Below are 19916 nucleotides of genomic sequence, written 5' to 3'. Positions count from 1 at the left end.
CCAAAATTTGCACTACTCTACTAACAAAGGAGGAGATTGATGTCACTTAACTTTTATTTAGCTGAAGTCAATATGCAGTCTAAGGTAGTTATTTACTTTTTCTTGGCGGGCACCTCCATCTCAAATGAGATGCCTAACTTTTAGATGAGCAAAGCTGGGAGAATGAAACCTATCCACAGTGTTTGAAAAAAAAAAACCTACCTCTATTGAAGTCAGACCAGACGAGTAGCACAGGCAAAGAGAAGCTTTGCTTGTCATGCTGCTTAGTGCCACAAACCACCCTGCTTTATGCACCCACTGTTTGCAGATAAAGGTAGTATAGACATTTGTATGCTGGTAGCAAGTTTCATATAGAACAAATTTTCTTATGCTATTCCAGCACTTACCATTCCATTCCCAGCTTTCTATAGCCAGGTGGCTAGGTGAATAGCAACGCGATATTAATATTACTATTATTTTAATTTTTAAGTCTGGTTTTCAAAGCCTGGATTAAGTGTATCTCCATTTTCATCCTTCTCGCTTTCCTACCACAAGAAGGTTTGCATAGCTTTGATGATGTGCCTTAACCCTTCTATCTTATCAGTGTCTCTGTGTTTGTAAAGAAGTTCATTTCCTATTTTAGTTTTTAAATAGAGCACTTGAAGTGTGGGCATCAGCAATCAGAGCAATTCCAGATATCTTAGACACCATCACTGTAAGTCAACATGAATACAAATTAAGCTTATCTCTTGATGAAATTCTAATTTTGCTTAGGGAACCAATGGAATTGATTCCACGTCTGCCAAATTTGATTAAACACTTCAGTTCCATTCCTTGCTAACAAATAGATTGACAGAAATCAAAGGCATGGATTTACCTACCTGCTTTCCATGCTTGGTCTGAACTTAGGTATTACGATATGAAAACTCCTACAAAGCCTGAGATTGCTGTATAGAATTGCTTTGTTTTGTCATCTCTCAGGCCACAGTACTACTACATATTCGGTTCTAACCAGACAAAACCCATCATTACACCCTTCCCAAGGGAATGCTGCAAGGAGTGTTCTATGTTCTAGCTAAAAATATTTTATGCTCAGATTACAATGGTCTTGGTTTCTATATGAAAGGTAGCAGGAAAGAAGGTATTGCAAAAGGCTAGTGGAGGCAGCTATAATATATTTCTTGAATACTTATTTGCTAAAACGGCAGTGGTATTTTTCTGTTTTCAGCGTTGTTTGTAGGCATAAGTGTGCAAGCATTTGCCCATGCTTCCTTCTGAATAATGTCATTTAATCTAGGAAGAACATAAAATATGGCAGTACTCACTGAAGAGTGAGTAAGCATGAGCAGAATTGTTTGGTGATCCAGCAAAACTGATGATATTGGCATAAGAAAAGTTTTACAACCAAAGGGATGCCAGAAAATGCCTCAGACTGACCTGAAGCACCTTCAGTCTTTCCTTCTGTGTGTTCTCCGTGTTTCCAGATATTTCTGTCTTCTCTCCCAAGGTGAGAGCAAAGGCGGGGGAGTGGAAAACATATGAGTGAAAGATGAGGAGGGAGATATAGGGAGAAGGAAGAATGAGCACAGATGAGGGGAAGAAAAAGACAATATTTTATTTTTCTTCTTAATCTTATTTTGCTTTGTTTTTCCCCTTTCTTCTTTCTCTGTTATCTTTCTATTTGAAGTCAATCCACTGCAGAGTAATGACAAGGCAGAAGGGGACCCCCACTGTTACTTGACCCAATGAAACGCTGGCAGGCAGCAGGCAGAGAATATTAGCGCATGGAAGACATAAGAAAAGGGCTTTTCCTTTCTTTTCTCTCTCCTTAGAGAGTTTCATAATGGAACAAGCCAATAAACCTAATTTCATCATGTATTACTGACTACTTAATGCAATAGTGTTTAGCACATCAGATAGCGTGAGCATCAAGTAAGCAAATGAACCATATGTTCTCACGTATAAGAAAGAATGACAACCTGCGTGATGCTGAATTTATTACAATTTCCCTTCTGTATGACACCTCTCTAATACAATTTTAAATTGTTCCTACTCAACTCCTGGGAACCTTGTTAAGGTGAGCCTTTCTGAGGGGCTGTCCTACGTGCTGAGATGTCCCAAGCAATCTGTCACTCTTCCACGTCATATGGAGTTGCAATAAACTAAACCGCAGTGAATGTCAGTGTTGTGCCCTCTCTCCCTTTCAGTTCATGTTCTATCCCTGCTTCAGGCATATATTCTGATCGATGTTCAGGATTCGATCCAAAGCCAGCTAATCTCATTGGAGTTTTTCCATTGACTTCAGCAGGCTTTGAATCAAGGTTCCTCATTAGGAGTTTGCACAAAAAATAATGAGAGAATGCGACCTTCTGTGCTTCTCTTTTAGTCCAAGTTGTACTGCCATGCACATCATTACTGTTGCACTATTCTGGTGTGTATTGCCATAGCAAAAATACTAGTATTGGATGAAAAACATGCTGCACAAACACCAAATAAAAGATAGTCCCTGATCCTTAACGTTTTCAACCTAAGAGTGACATTAGAGGTAACGGATAGATCAGGATATTTTGGGGAGGTGATGTAAAAAGGAGCAATAAGATATTGATTAACATGACAGGCAAATGGACTGTTCCCAGTCATGCTGTAGGTGTGATGGTCAAAGAGTTTTCTAGGGAGGAATTTCTGGGATCATTTTGAGTGTGAAGGGTTATGTGAGTGAAAGCATAGAAACCGCACCTTGAGAATGTGGCTAATGCTTGGCCAACATGGAGGGTTTGTAGGAGGATACTAACACCTCTGGTTTAGCCATAGGATTTTATTACAAAGAAATACTGGTATTTCATTACTTCTTTTCTATGAGAACAAAAATCTTTTCAAATTTTCAGTGAAAGGAGGAGTTTGCTTAAGGGACACACACATTTTACTCACACATTAAAAACCATAAAATTTCTATGATCTGTGTTATTTTGAGCAAGGATGTGGGTCTAAGGCTTCAGTGAACCCCATACAGTCCCTACCATTATCGCTCAAATTAAGCATAAATTCAATAGTCCAGTGAGGATTGCCCTAGGGTTTCCTACAAGCCAAGAGGTAGCCCAATGAAAAGGCGCAAGAAGCTAGAGGTGATGAGAGCGAAAGACATGAGAGCAAGGGCATAGGCAGCTGAAAGAAGGTGAGTCGTCAGCATGGAAGTTGAAATCGCTGAAGACGAACACTCTTCGTCTCTAACTCTGTGTATCTATTACGGGGTGTGCACATGAACATACTGTCCAGGGTTCTGAAAGCAAGCCAGTACCGCGCTGCGTACCTGGTGTCAATCGCTTGTTGTATATACAGAATACTTCAAAGTTAACAGCAGGTTTTATTGTACTTTTATTTTTGAAATATGTTCTGACAAGCAAATAGGGAAGAATATTCCTGTAAGTGAATTAGACTCCCATGCAAAGGGTAATTCAAGGCCTTATGTATGTTTAAATTCTACTTAAGTCCCATATTAAGGGCTTAGTTTTACATCTGGAGTGAATTTGGTTGTATGAATGGCTGTGTCTGAACTCCTAATAATGTCTGAATCATAAAAATAATGATTAATGGTGGGATTAGATTGAATAGTAGTAGTGTGGGCATACCATCCTGTGCTGAAAGAACTTTTCTCTGATGTACCAACGTTATAAAGACTTCATAAAAACAGCAGAACTCTTTGGCAAATAGAAAAAATGGCAACCTTTTTTTTTTCTTTGGCAATTCTGTTCATTTTCTACCTGGATCCTCACCACAGAATTTCACAAAGTCTGGTTCCTGATCCTTTCCTTCTCAGTGTACTACTTTATCACTAATTTTTTTTGTTATGAATATTCAGACTAATCAACATATTGCTACATAAATACGATATTTCATTACATTCTGTCCATGAGGTAGACTAATAACCAAGAAATCTTTCTTTTTGCCTGGACCTGCTAAGGTATGGCTCTTGTCTCGGTCCAGGATTATACTAAATCTCTCCTCTCGTGACATTCACTGTTTGGATGCAGATTTGAAATAGGGCAAGGACAGACATAGGGAAGAGAAGAGCAATAAACAGGCCATATCTTGTAAACATGACAAGAGACCAAGCTATCTATGTGGGAAAAGACCAGAAATGTGCATGTTTGTTCAATGCAGCAGACTGGGGTTGAACAGGCTCACAAGCACCTTAGGCTCACAAGCACAACGATTTAGAAAGCTGAAGGGATTAAAACATGGCAAGCAACAGTTTCGGGGGTTGCTTGTTTGTTTTGTATCATCACTAAACCAGTTGTTTGGTTGGCACGTCTGTCTTTCCCGTACACATAGAGGTGCTGTTGCCCAGTATTCCCCAGCTGCAAGTTTTGAGACATATTACTACAATGGATATAGACACATGTCTACAGACATGGTATTTTTGTCACTTTTTTCTTTGGTCATCACATAAGAACATCTGCCTCACGTTGAATACTTGAGTGTGTTGAAGACAGGGCAAAACAACTTTTGCTATTTTATGTTAAAGGGAGTACCATCTCCTGAAAATACTGTATGTTGTCTGGAAGCTTTATGATGGAGTATTACTCAGTTCAGATGTCTGCATATATTTACATAAAATAAATATTTGTGGTCCCAAATTGAAGAGATTCTATGCAAATATAATGTTCCTTTTTAGGAACAGAGGGGAATTTTAGGAAATAACAAGGAACAGTGTTACAGTGTCACCTTCTATCATTGCTAAGAGTATTCTTTTCTAAAATATTTTAATCAGACTATTCAGCTAGATTGTGTAATTTTGTTTTGATCCAAATAGTTAACAGAAAGTTTAATAGCATTTATTTTATTTCCAGTTAATTGTCAGTCAACTCTGAAGCTCATTTGTATCAGCATGCAGATAAGGAAAAATCTTCTTTTAAGCATAATTTATTAAATGGCAATACTATTAGCATACAAATTGCGCTCAGAATAGGATAAACAGGTACAAAGATCATTAACATATAATACAGACAGTTGGATCTCAGATGGGACTCAGTGGGACCTTTTCAAAAATACCAGAGCTGTCATCAGCAGGTACAATTCATTCACTCAGTCAAACTTTACTCACATTTGCATCTGCATAAATCACTAGTAATTCTGAGTCACTTGAGAGCTGTGCTCATGTTTTTGCCCCTCACTTACTTTTGTACTTTTTAATTCAGCCTCTCTCATGCTTCTCAATCTTTGTAAAATTAGAAAAGTCAGTTATTGTCTCAATGTCTGCTAGCATGTCTGAAGAAATTTATAAACAATATATCTTTCCATAGCCTATGAAAGCAAGAGTGTTTTTGCTCTTGAGCAGTAAAGTGAGACTGAGAAGACATGGTTTCAAATAGGATTTCTCAGATAATAAAAATTACTTTGCCTCTGATTTCATCAGATCCAGCATACTCCCTTTTTATCTGCACAGTGCTATGATGATGACTTCAATAACATTATGAGGTGTCAGACACTTGATGTTAGAGGCAGACAGAAGAAAAGAAGAGTGAATCTTTACATTAAGTGTCAGGGTTACTTTATTTTGAAAGGAATTATTTTATGCCCTTGAAGAGATAGCTACCCTACTGGCAGTGCTGAAATCTGCAGAAGTAGGCTTGATTCACCCCCAGTTTTACACCATTGCAGCTCAACCGATTTTGATGGGGATTTCAAAGACATTTGCTGTATTAAATTAATGCAATTCACATCCATGAATTAAAATCACACCTCTCTCTAAAACAGATTGGCTAAGCAATACAGCACAAAAATTACCTCTGCTGCACTTTAAAATCTAATGAGTTGACACCTCTTTCCTTTCTCATATTTTATTTTTCTATCATCAGCCTTGTTAAATACATATTATTCTTTCTTGCTCTTAAGATCAAAGCAAATAGCCATCAACAATCTTTTGTTCACATGAGACAACACTTTCGGAGATGGTTTGTTTGGCCTGGTTAATTAAAAGCTGTACCTATCATCCCTGCTTGATTTCTCAAGTTCTTTACTTAAAAAGTATGTGTGACAATTTTAATGAGCTCTCACTTCTTCCCAGTCTCATGTCTTCTGCCGAAACATTGCAAACTCTTCTTTTTGAGCATTACGCAGTTTTGACTCCAGCAGATCTTGGGTAGGCTGTTTGTTTTCCCTTTCTGTGAATAATTCTTATCTTGTATACTAATGGAGGCACTCGGAGAGGACAAGGACATGGATCAATCCAATGGAATGAGTAGATAAAAAACAAACAGAACGACATCGTTTACACTATGCTTAAATAAACCGGGGAAAAACTTCTCACAAACTGTTGTGGGACTAAAGGTTTGCAGAGGCTCAAAGGGCTTTGGATTCCTCCCTGAAGACAGATTTCATCCTATTTAGAAAAGCCCTACCTCTAGGTCCAGACCCTGGGTTACAGGTCACTCGGTGCTGGGAAGGGACTGTGGTACTTGCTGCTGCATCCTTACCCTGCCCTCGCCCTCGGCCACGGGCATCCTGCAGATGGAAAATTGGCTAGACGTGTCTCTGAACTGGGCCTTAAGAGCTGTCTTACGTTCCTACCAACCATATGAAGTGAACGGCATCCAACATATCCATCTTTTTGGAGGGCAAGTTCCCAGGCTTGTTACATATGGAATGATATTTCTGGGTATTTCTAATTAGCCCTTGTGCGCAGGAACTTCATATGGATTTATATAAGTGGATTTTCATCTCTTCTTTTCCTCATAGCAACTTTGCTTAATTGAGCTATTTACCCACCTGCATAATTCAGGCAGGAACATAGGCATCAGCACTAGTCTGATAAGTATTTAAGCATTTTCTAAGTCAGAGATGCGAGTTTAGAGTTAGGCTTATGCTTAAGCAATCCCTTGCTGCAACAGGGCCTTATGAACAGCTGTGTCCCGAGCAGCCCATTTCATTTTTCCTTCTCCTCCTTCTTTCGCGGGAATGTATTTATCAGATCTGCTTCAGATCTTTTGCTTTTTGTCCCTCGACGGGCACTCATTTACTTATTGAGAGAAGTCCAGTTTTCCTGGCAGACAAAATATTCTACTTGAATTATATTGGACGAGTTAAATTTTTCTGTCTTGTCGCAGTACTTGGAATTACCTTGTCTTCTGATGCAAATGCTAAGAATTATTATCTGTAGCCTTCACGCAGTCTAAAATGTTGTGAAAAGTAACGGTTTTCAGCAAGCCCTTCAGCAGGTGAGACATGAGTTTCACAGCTTCTTTTCAAATCGTTTGTTAGAGCTTGATCAGAAGCCCATTCAAGGAAATATTCCCATTGCCTTCGGAATCACAGTTCCATTATTTGAAAGACAAATGGAAGAGGATAAAGTGCAGGCCCTCTGAACCCATCCACGGCGTAAAGTCGTGGCTCTGAGGAAGTTTATGGCAACTTTGTTGTTCATGGCAACTGGGTCGGTATTTCACATTGCTTTTTTTTCTTGCATTTGAAATGCATCATCTTGATTTTCTGCTGTGCTCTGCTTTCTCATCTCCTGACACAGACCTCAGTACAGCTGGAAATCACTCACTTTTTTTTTCTCTAATTCCCTTCCCTGCTAACTAATTACTCTGGAGTCCTTTGTGCTTTTACATAAATTCTGCCCGAGTATCTTATTTACTGCTAGCTCCCTAATTGTCTTTAGGTAGTGTGACCTCTGTTTCAAACAACTCTGAAGCTTTTATTCGCTCATGGTTTCTCTTGCTAAGCTCCGTTTTGATCCGTTCAAAGAGCCATTCCATCCTCAGCCTGCCCAGTTGCTGAAATGTTGTTTCGGAACAGTATTTCTTCACATCAAATGTTACCTTGTCAGCTCTTAAGTGGGTACAAAGCACTCTTAGTGGATAAACCAAGAAGCTGGGAATTCTTCAAGTCTCAATTCCTAATGAAGAATACAGGGGAAAAAATCTAAGCTAGATATGACTAAAGTTCAGCGAAAAAGCCCTAGCCAGAAATCCATAGGGGGCTAAGCACAGAGCCTGTGCATTCAAAGATTCTCTCCTTTATTATTCTGTATTTTTACAGACTGTTTTTGCTGTGTATTTACCTATGGTGGAAGCTTTTGGGGACTGGGACTGTCTTTTTTTTGCCTCATGCCCACTTTTGGATTCCAATTTGTGCCTAGAGCTTCTAGGTGCAACTGCAGTAAAAATAACAGGGCATTGATATTTGTTGGTGAGAAAGACACTACAGTGACTTGTTATGACTTATTACTCAGGTATCCAATTTACGAACATTTGCTGATTCACACTTGAATATCTTTTGATCCTGTTTGATGAAGCCACCGTATGTTAGCTAACCAGTCAATTGAATCAACTGCTTTATCCCCAGCAGTTTCTAAGAGGGTGTTTTCTTGTGGCTGGTGCAAACTGATGTGAAGAAATGCATCATTAATGCAAAGAACATTGCAGAGATAGAAGTGAAATACTTGCAAATGTTTCTTCATATTTAAACCTGCCTTTGAAATACTGTCATCAGGTGTGTCCCCATACTGAGAGGGAGAGGCACCCGTAGTCTCTCGTTTTGATGCACAGTGTCATGATGCCAGCAGAAAGGCTCAGTTCTTTCTTGTTTATTCATCCTTCCTTATCTGAAAAATGTCACTTAGTTGATACATCGTTATATTGAAGAATGTGCTTTGCTGCTTCATATTTTGCTCCTCTCCAGTTTAATATAGATATATGATGGATTATTAAACCCAAACTTATTTTCTCATCGTACTACAAATTGCATGCAAACAACTGCTGCAGTACCTGGTGATTATTGCCAAGGTAACAAAGATTTTTCATTCAAGCCTGAATCCTTTTGCCTCTCAGCTCCACACCCCAGGGAGAGAGTCCCTGGCACCACAGGGACATCTCAGCTTTTCTCATTCCTAAATCCACCCCAGCTCAGGAGCAGATCTTTTGGGAGGTTAAGGTCAGACAAGAGAGGGAGACACGAAACTGAGGGCATGTAAGCGAGAAGACCACCAGAAATCCAAGTCTAATGCTTCTCTCCGTCAGCTAAGAGGCTGGGAGCATGTAACAGAAGAACAAGGTTGGATGTGTGTTACACATCTAGTACAAGAGTATAAATACCAGAGTGGAATGCAGCAAGACACTATGATGTTTTTTGTGTCTTTAATGGCTATGATATTGCTACCAGCTTCAACTTCTGCCCTTGTTATTGTTCGTTTCCTTTAATAATTCATTACATCATCCAATCTTATGTTGTTAGTACTAAATATTAAATACCCAAGCTGTGATGCATGAATTAGATATTTTCTTTTTATGAAAGGATTCTTGTATTAGATTTAAATGCCAATTAAAAGAGGAATATAAAGAAATAATGCAGTGCTTCTGTGAGTGCTGGAATGAATGAAGCCTGGTTTCCTGTGGATTTGTGACTTACAGCTGGATTTTGCCAGATGTAAGACAGTGTGGCATTTGAGTGCAGCTCTTCCCCAGTTGGGTGCAGATTCTCTGATGCCTACTAAGAATTGTGCTCATGTAGTGGCTGTACTGGCAAGAGGGGCTGTACATAGAGACCCTGACCCCATTTTCATGAAACTTCCAGGAACTTCATGTCTTTCAGCCCACTATCCTTCTTCTAAACTCAGAAAAAATTGGTCAAGAACTTCAACATCTACAGGGTGCAACAGGTGGATGGAAGAACTGACCAAAATTAATAAAACATTACAGGATAATATTATTTTCTGTCCAAAAGTTCATCACTTACCTAATTCAGGTTTCATTTTGAAATTCTCTACCTTTGATAGATATGTGTACTGTATACTTGTGAAGAAAATCCCAAAACCCTGTATCTAAACGCAAAAAGGTGCTAGGCATGCAGTAAAAGCTTACCTAAGGAAAACATATGCCGAAGTCTTTACTGACTTACATCCTAAAGTATCTCATTGACATGAAGAAGCATATGAACAAGCTTAGAAATTAATTTTGTCCATAAAACCCAGCAGTGGTCCTGAAATTACTATTAAATGCAATTTACCCAATACTCTGCAAACTGGTGTAAACAACATCGTGACTGATAAGGTGATTTGAGGGCCCTATGAGACAGCAATGTATTTGATTTGGCTCCTTGGCTTGGGAGATGGCATTTCAGCATCTCAGCTAGTCTGCTAATATCTTTTAATAATCCTGACAAAATTGCACAGGCAACTGGGCTCAGACAAAACATTAGTGTGGCATAGGAGCATTGGGATCTGAAAAAAAAAGCCCCCCATGGTAAAATATAGCACAATTAGGTAACAAGTTGGGTCTTCCTTCTCTTGAGACTACAAATTTTGCTGCAAGAAAGTCATCTAGATAAGTTAATGGTCAACTCCAGTATGACAATATAGCATTCCTAATATAGAGATCAATAATAAGCAGAGGTGAAAATTGGCTTATACATATTCAGCTTGCTGTAGAAGAGAAAAAGTATAATGGAAGCATTTAAATATTAAAAGTAACATTGCATTTCTATTACAGTTCCTGTAACGGAAGTATTTTTTTCTTCTTTTTTGTTTGTTTATTTTTTTCCCCAGGGTCATCTTACTAGAGGATGGCAGCCTCAGGCTCTATAACATCACCAAATCAGATGCCGGGGTGTACACTTGTATAGCAACAAATCAGTTCGGAGTTGCCAGAAATTCAGGGAACCTGATTGTGAAAGGTACTTCATATTTTCTTTTGTGCTTTATGAATATTAGAAAGTATGTGCTTTTTTTCATTGGGATGCCCAAGTCTGTGCCAATCAGTGCTAGTATTGACAGGCTTTTACTTGCAGTTTAAAGCTGAAACTGAGCTCTCCACTGCCTGCAGCAAAGAAAACCTCATGACCGCACCACTCCAATGATCAATTTGTTTATCAGAGAGGTCTCCCAAGATATCCACAGAAACAGGTAGTAACATTAATAATGATATTTGCACTGCAGTACCATTTAGACGTCGCAGGTATGGGCTGCGCTGTTGCAGGCATCGGGCAGCCAGAGTTTGAAACGACACAGTGTGGAGGTTCAGTGTACCCCGTGCGGTGTGCTTGGGTGAGTTTATTCAGCTCATTTACAATTTATATCACATCTGAGACTGCGGAAGAGACTTTAAAGCTGGGGTGCCAAAAAGAAATATGGTGTTATGAAGTAAGCTGAAAATCAGGTGGGTTTATTTTCTTCAGCGTGGGGCAGATATATGTTGCATACGTTGCATTCCTGCAGATTCTGAAGCCACCCACTCCTTCTCTGCATCCCAGCTGCTGTGCGCTACTTTGGTAAATAACTCCAAAATAAATCAGAGCCGAGCAAAAACTCTTCCTTGTCCCTTCACAGGACTTTTGATTCTGAATATTAAAATGGCCATCTATCACAGCCCTCCCCAGTCTAATTGCTGCATTAATAATAAAACAAGGGATCCGTTAGGGTATCTTCTACGCTTTCAGACTAGTTTGTTCTCCTGGATATTAATACTAAGACACCTCATTTCACAGGACACCCCTTTGCCTGAAGCATTTGATTTTTTTGCTTGTGTTTTCTTACATTAGATTTTGGTTTAATTAAACCATTTCAACCATTAACTAAGGTTAATGTAACTAAACAGATCTTTTTCTGAAGGGAGAATGAGGAACATACTCCTCTCACATTACCATTATTTTCTTCTTCATAATGTACATGAGATAAAATTTTAATTCTCTCCCTAAAAAGAAAGTGACTTGCCTCTTTGTGAGTCATCACTATGAACTTGTCCCATCAGGATTTTTATAAGTAGCCAAATCCTATGTCCTCTAAGACAAAATGACTGATGGGATCTGATGAGATGTGCCATAATGCAACTACCTAGTTATGCAGGATGTTTCCCAAACTTTGTATGGATGGCAGCAAGGACTGGCCTGACTGCATAACACTTCCAGCTCCAATGCAAGTCATGCTTTCTTCTTCTGTCTTTCCTTTTTTTCCCCTCCTTGTTTTTGATTAAGGCACTAAGTGCAGGTAATTGTCTACCAGTCACATTTTGTAGCACTTGCATATAAAACAGAAATAACCTTTAGGACTGGAAAGCCAGGTTTCCTTCTTCTGTCCTTCCCCCCCTCTATCTTCACTGCGTGCCCTCACTGGGGGGGACCGAGTTTCCCCCAGGCTGCTGCTTTCTTTGCTCTCAGCTCTTCTCCAGCTGGAGTGGACTTGTACAAAGTCATGGATGAGAGAAGTGGGAGACACAGGGTTCACAGCCCTTGACTGGGAAGAACTTGACCCTAGGTCTCCTGTGCTCTGGATGAGCGCTGTACCCATGAGACCCCAACCATTAGTGCACAAGGTGGACAGCCCCCGGATCGCTGTCGCTTTGAGCGGTGTGCCACTTGCCCAGGAAGGTGTGAACTCACAGAAAAGGACCTTTTGTGCAAGATCCCACTTGGGTGACAGTCTTTACTTGCTGTTACTGAAGCGGCAGCAGGCACAGGCAGTGTTCGTGGCTCTGCTCAGCTTCTCCTGTTGGTCTAGGCAATTTATTGAGCAGTCTGTGTTGCTTTTGGATGGGGGTCTAAGTCCTCCCACTGAAAACACTGGCAACTTCAACACCTAATTCAGCTTTTCAGACCATCTTGGTGAGGCCAGGAGTTTTATTTGTAGATGTTGCGATGCTTTAGTTGGAGGTGTATAAATAACTTCCCTAACAGCCATCCTGTGATTATCAGTTTAAACATCCAGAAAATGATGTTATGGGCTAGGAGACACATCTGCTGTAATTCTCCTTCCCTCCAAAGCTGCAGCTTTATCTGCGCTGGGGCTGAGCTTCTGGTGTAAGCACGCACTCTGGTTCTGGTCCCAATCCAGTGATGCTCTGCAGGGAGGTGTCTTCCCTGCAGTATTTTTCACCCTTCTTTGAAAGAGAGTTAAATACATTGTGGAACACATTAAAGTACATTATGTTCAAAGCAGTCCTTTGCTTCAAGTTTTTGTTGTGCTGGTGGATGGTCTATCTCCATTAGTAAAAAGAATTTGTACAAACTTATCGCTCAGGTGGACTAGTCCAGAGCTGGAGGACATGAAAGGAGGTATTGGCAGCATAGGAGATTGCTATGCTCTGATCTTTGATCACTGACAGAAAAAAAAAAAGGAGGAAAACTGAGGCAAACTTAGTATGTTTTTTTCTCTTTCCTCCCACACAATCTTTTCAATACAGACGTTTTCTTATAAAAGTATTTGTATTTGTTGATTTTAAATGAGAACAGGTTAAGAAGTGGAACTTCTGAGATTATAGTAAGCATGTTAATCAGTTTTGCAAAACAGTTAACAATAGTAATGTCTGTAGCTACAAGAACAGCACATTATTAAATGTAATTTGTAACTCTCTTTTTTCTTAATATTCTTGTTTTCAATGACTTCAGAAGGGTTACTGTAGCCTGCAGGCATGACCTCCTCCCTAACCTACTGCATCTGGCAAAAATCTTTTTCATACTCATATTATGAAAGAGTAATTAGCATTGATGCAGTGCAACGTGTAATCTGAGACAATGTTACAGCACAGCTAGCAATGAATAAACCAAGAAATTTAGGGTTTAGGCAGCTCTGACTTCATTAAGGTAATATACCATTTCACATATCACATACATACATCCTAATAGAGCAATACGGGAAAATCACATTAAAACATGAAAAAAATATTTTGTTTGGCATTTATGAAGTTTATTAAAACACTGAGTAACAACATGGTATAAAAATGATCTTGTTTGCAGGGAACATTTGTTTTTGTTTCCCCTCTGGAGAAGTTTTGGCTGTTCAATTATAGGCCTCATTGCTTCAGCATTATTTTCAACTGAAATGTCAGAACTTGGAAAAGCATATCTAATGTGCAAATTAAGTTTATTGCTGCTCATTGAGTTGTTTATTCTTAGTGTGAGAAGTCTTTATTATACCTCCAGCACTCACAACATCTTATCTATTTTCTCCTCTGGAATGGGATTTGCCATATAACGCATGTCTGCAGTTGCTAAGCAAGATAGATAGATAATGTAGAACCAAGAGCTTTTAAGAAGCTTTTAAAAGTATTTGAGGTGGAAGTCTTAAAGACAACCCCATAAAAGAAGCAGAAAATATCACACAAGTGAACCACTTTACATCAGTGGTATCACTGAATATGAGCAGGCTAGAACAAGAGATACAAGAGGATGATAACACCATAATAAAATGGATATTTTTGCTAACACTACTAAAAAACCACAGCTTACACACAAACCCAGTGTAATTCACAAAAGGACAGTTTTCAATATTTATTTGGTGGAGGCAAATAAGTTCATGCCAATAAGAAAGTAGACGACTTATAATACTAACAGCATATAGCTATTGGGATTTGTTGTGTTATATGAAGAAACCTTTACATTCTCATATTCCAAAATACTGGTTCACTAAAGGGTTCCATGGAATGCATTTTTTTCAAATATTCATCTTTTCCCCAAGGAGGCATGCCATAGGTTTTAAGAGATAAATGATCTCTGGAATTTTTATTCCTTCTAATAACATTCTATAACAGGATTGCAGATGTCTTATTTCTGATCTCTTTGAATGTGTGATCAAATAATGACACAAGAATTACATGACAGACCTAACGAGGCAACCATAATATTATTGGAACCTTCTGACGAAGAAAAGTTTCAAAAAATTCCCAGTCAGTTTCATTACAACCAGCTGGAGCTAATGGCCCCTTCCTGTACAATGGACAACTGGCTTTGATGGACGCTTAAAGATTTTACAAAAAACAGGACATCATTTTCTATTTGTATTCTATGGGTTGAATCTGATTACAAATTCTATGCAATCCTGTTTGTATCATTCTTGCTTAGTTTTACTTCGACCTTTCATAGAAATAAATTGATTTTATTTATAGTATTTTACTTATTTATAGAATGCTGTAATGGTACACAGTGCATTGTAGAAGTGTCAAAATGCACCGATCCTGGTGACCAACCATCCAACACAGAGAAGCAGGAGTTACAAAATGAGGTGGCATTAAGTCTTGTGGCAGTAGAGGTGACGTGGGTCTTGTGAAGGGTAGATATTTTAACGAGAACTTTGAAGGACAGGGAGTACTTGACACATGGAGAATTCAGTAGTGGTGCAAAATTTTATTAATGCTGAATGAACTAAAGCAGAAAAGGTGAATTTCTTCCCTGATATAAGTGCCTTGATTTGGAGATTTAGCAGAATACCCAATTCAAAGGGTATCTTCAGGCTGTCATCAAAGCACTGCAAAAAGGATACATCCAAATCAGCTTTAAGCAAGACAGATAAAAAGCCAGCAGCAGTTTATATCTGGCGCAAGAAGCTCATCTTAGGGTTTGGGGACTATCCGAGAGGCCTGGGAAGCTGGACGCTGTAACCACTGTTTACTCATACCCAGATATTGAGCTTACCAACGGAAGGTTCAGGAAACATGCTGTTGCCCATCTAATTGATTGACCTTGTAAACGAGCCTTGCTGGGGCCAGCCCTCGCCATTCCCAGGGGCAGTTACACCGTACAGCAGACAGGAGCTGTGGAGGTGACCCTTAGCAGCAATTTCAGAGGAGCCAGTTCTCACCTCCTGGTTCTCCCAGCTCTCCCGCACAGGTCAGACCCAGGGGCTACATGAGGTGAGGGACAGCCCAGGCTGACTTGTCAGCCCCTTCAACACCCTCTTGTAAACCAGGCATAACCTTTTGCATCATTTATGAGAGAATATGTGTGGAGACATCTCTCTTGCATAGCTAAAGACGGAGCAGACAAAACCCAAGTGGACTCTGGAAGAAAGCGTACCATAAACGTTCAGAGCAATGTAGAATTTCCACTTTGAGGTCGATTGTGGTGTTCAGGGGAAGACTTTTCTTCTTCGATGCCATGTTTCATTGGCTTTAAAAGCTCAGTGTAGAGATGCACACGGTTTATGTAGAGATGCGTAAGTTTAAGGAAGGAGAGAATCTTACAGGATGGCTTTGAAGGAAGAGATGACGAGTTTGAAGGACCATATCAGGCCAGCAGATCATGCCTCTCCACCTGCTAGTGGCAAAGACAAGTTCCAGCTATCATGAAAGTAACTTTCTGATTTTTAACGTATACCAGGGTATTATTTCTTTTTCCTTCTTTTAACATATACAGCATTATTGCAAGTAATAGAATTTCTCTCCTCAAAGTGTTATTCACGCAGTTCTTTTTCAGCTGTGAGAATAAGAAGTACAGGAGAAAAAGCAAGGAAAGAAAACTTTGTGGAGGTTCTCTGTAGTTCCCAGATACTTTTCAACGTTATTCTATAAAAGTTACCTGTACTTCACAATGGAATTACTTCATCTGAGATTTATGGAGCCAAGTTCTTTGCCAGCGTGTGCTGAAATCAGTGGAGTTGTGCCAACAAAGAATATGGTCCTTGAATCATCTGGAATTTATTGCATCTGACACACTGCTTCCAGGGAGAGGAAGAGATTTCTCTAACCTAATGATCGAGTATCTTCAAGACAGTCATCTGAGGCCTTCACATTTCTGCAGTCCTTGACTTCAGACAAACTGATGGAGCTGCCACAATGATAGTTTTACGTGGTTGTGAAGAGCAATCAGAGTACGCAGAGAAATCTGCGAAAGCGGGTTCCAAGTCTGAGCTCTAACTCAGGATGAGAACCTCTGACACTCTCTTAATGATACCAGAAAAAAAAACACCTAATTTGTCTATAATAATAAAAATCAGACAAGTTCTTTCTTTGTTTTCCTTGGAAAACATTACCTGATGCCTGCAGCAGGTATATCACTGAAACTAGTGAAATCCAGTTTTATTTTAAAAGGTTAGCAGAAAATGCAACAGTCTACCTTGTTTCTACTTGACGACTGCCATAACAGTCACTCACCCAGCGCAGCTCAGATGCTGGGAAGAAGCCCTTCAAGTTTCAGCCCGTATTGCCTGTCTGTATCCATATTAATGGATATTAATCTGTTACTGCAATGATGGTGACAGTCTGAAATGTGTTTGAAGGTAAGGGGTTGGATGCCCTACCATGCATCAACCCTTTGGAACCAAGGCCTTGGTAAAACCAAAATCCTGAATTTTCAAGCACATTTCTAACACATAGGGTTAAGCCGGAGTGAGCGCTGAACCGATACAGCTCATGCAAATTTTCTTCTCCTCCTCTCACATTATTTTCAGAACGTATTAATATTGTTGAATAGATTCTGCTTTCATTTTATTCACGTGCCTCTAAATTCTCACCATTTTAAACACTTTCATGCACAAAAGCTTTATTCAAGGGAATCGCTTACAACAAAGTGGTTGTTCTCTCTAATCTATCTGCCAGTCATATCAACAAAAGTGAAGCCGTATAAACCTGTTTCTTTCCCCTTCAGCGAGCTACTACTTCCCTTAATAAAAGCTGCAAGTTTGTTTCTCAGTGTAAGGGGTGTCGTGGTTTAACCCCAGCCGCCCACTGAGCACCACGCAGCCGCTCGCTCACCCCCCCCTGCCGGGTGGGATGGGGGAGAGAATCAGAAGTGTAAAAGTGAGAAAACCCGTGGGTTGAGATAAAGACAGTTTAACAGGTAAAGCAAAAGCCGCGCACGCAAGCAAAGCAAAACAAGGAATTCATTCACTACTTCCCACCGGCAGGCAGGGGTTCAGCCATCGCCAGGAAAGCAGGGCTCCATCACGCGTAACGGTGACTTGGGAAGACAAACGCCATCACTCCGAACGCCCCCCCCTCCTTCTTCTTCACCCAGCCTTATATGCTGAGCATGACGTCATATGGTATGGAATAGCCTATTGGCCAGCTGGGCCAGCCGTCCTGGCCGCGCTCCCTCCCAGCCCCCTGCACATCTGGCAGGGCATGGGAAGATGAAAAGTCCTTGACTAGTGTAAACAATACCTAGCAACAACCAAAACATCAGTGTGTCATCAACATTATTCTCACACTACATCCAAAACACAGCACTATACCAGTTAATAGGAAGAAAATCAACTCCATCCCAGCCAAAACCAGGACAAGGGGTTAAAAAAGATTACATAAATAGTTTTTCTGTCTATGAAGATATCTTCTTTGAAGCTGTAACATAAGCAACACTGTGCAGTAAACTACCGCTAACATTAATGTAGATTAAGGATCTCAATGTATAAAGTAAGCGGAGATGAACAGCAATTTTGCTCTTGCTGCAGTTTCCTATAAGGAGAGATTTTCAAGTTTGAAGAACTGTAGGCATATTTTTAACAGTCTTAATAATGAATTCTGCTCTTTTTGAGCTGAAATCATATCTATTGACTATGGGCTTTACAAAGTAACATATGACTAATTTAGCATGTTGCCTCTGACATCTGCTCGCTCTCAGAGGCACACAGCGAGCTCGTTGTATCGATACTGCAAAAGTAATAGGCTACACACGGGTAAGAGTGTTCTGAAATCATCACCGTATTAGAGATAATTTTCTTTATTATGGAACATTTGGGCCAATTTTAAATCATTTCACAAATGGTACAAAACTCATTCAAGATCTGCTATTTTTATAAGCAGTTAATAAAAAGGAATTTTTTTTTCTCTGCAGAAAGGACTGTAATTACTATTCCACCTTCTAATATGGATGTAACTGTTGGAGAAAGCATAGTTCTTCCATGCCAGGTGTCTCACGACCCCTCCATTCATGTGGTCTTCACGTGGTCATTCAATGGCAATACAATTGATTTTAATAGAAGAATACATCATTTTGAAAGAATTGGAGGGGTAAGTTTTTTAAACTCCTTAGTGTTTAATGAAACTATTTGCCACAGTCTTTAGACGACACAAATATTTATCATAATTCTTCCATCGCTATTTATATGCATGGCAAATCACTGTTTCTTTACAAGGGCTGCAGCCATTTATTTTTCTTTCTTAAATTTCATAAAGGCGCTTGAGTTATTTGTGAAGCCATAATAAAAACGTCCACATGAAAGAAACTGATGATAGCTATGAATATTTTAATTTAAAAGCTGAATTTTTTATTAATATTGAGCAATTTATAAAAATGTCCAGTATGGAAAGCATGTTGTGAGTGATTAGTTTACTTTCTTTGTATTTCCAGGAATCTGTTGGGGATTTGATGATAAGAAATATTCAGCTACACCATTCTGGGAAGTATGTCTGCATGGTACAAACAACTTTAGACAGTCAATCTGCAACAGTAGATATAATTGTAAGAGGTATGTCTGTTAAATGTAGACACATATACCTTCTGGAGGAATTAGAAATTCTTAACATCTGCTGTTGTGTAAATGGTTCCTAGGATATCAATTCAGCACTTCAATAGTGAAATGTTATATATCTTGTACCCTTGGCCCTAAAATTGGCTTGCGATTCTGGCCAGCGTGCTCCTGCTGTGCAGCTAAGCCAGGGAGATCTGTGCAATTCTGCCATGGCCTCTTTGGAAGGTAGACTTTTCTGGCCACACAGGTCAATATGGGAGGGCATAGGGAAGTCCTCTACTTTCAGCAGACTGCTGTGACCTGCTCCTTGCTGGACATCTCTGGGTCATTGCGCAGGCTGGAAAAAAAACAAGGGTCCTGGTTCCTTTCCGCTATTTGGACATAATATGAAAAATTGTTTTCTATGGTCAACTAACTAACCTTTTTACTGCCAGCAGCAAGAGAAGTGCTGTGATGGGAGCAGACCATCTAAACCCTAACAGAATTCAGAAATCTGTGTAATGCATCATCTTGCATTCTTTCTAAACCTCAGTTGTGATTAAATTCAACAGGAATTCTGAAAATGTTGGGTAGTTCAACAAAAGACACATTGGGTAACATTCTTTGTCAGACAAAATAAAAATCATTCCCTTGTTTGTAGTTTTCATATTAGTAACATAACAACATTCATTTTCCTTACTCAAACCCCCTCATTAATTAGAAAAATGTAATACAGGCATGAAGCCACCATTTAGAGATTGTGCTGCTTTTACGAAACTGCAGCTTC

At 39.6% G+C, this 19916-nt stretch overlaps 1 protein-coding gene across 1 annotated transcript in view; it reads left to right on the top strand.

Moving 5' to 3' along the window:
* CNTN6 (contactin 6) overlaps window positions 1-19916 on the top strand; it is a 149013-nt gene that overhangs the window by 113818 nt on the left and 15279 nt on the right. Inside the window, exons 12-14 of the mRNA XM_075158606.1 lie at window positions 10523-10650; window positions 18514-18689; window positions 19030-19147. Of these exons, the coding sequence (XP_075014707.1) occupies window positions 10523-10650; window positions 18514-18689; window positions 19030-19147 (422 nt within the window). The remainder of the gene's footprint in view (window positions 1-10522; window positions 10651-18513; window positions 18690-19029; window positions 19148-19916) is intronic.

Source organism: Calonectris borealis, chromosome 10 (genome assembly GCF_964195595.1).
Source record: "Calonectris borealis chromosome 10, bCalBor7.hap1.2, whole genome shotgun sequence".
Taxonomy (NCBI): domain Eukaryota; kingdom Metazoa; phylum Chordata; class Aves; order Procellariiformes; family Procellariidae; genus Calonectris; species Calonectris borealis.
This window is presented reverse-complemented; position numbering and strand designations above follow the sequence as displayed.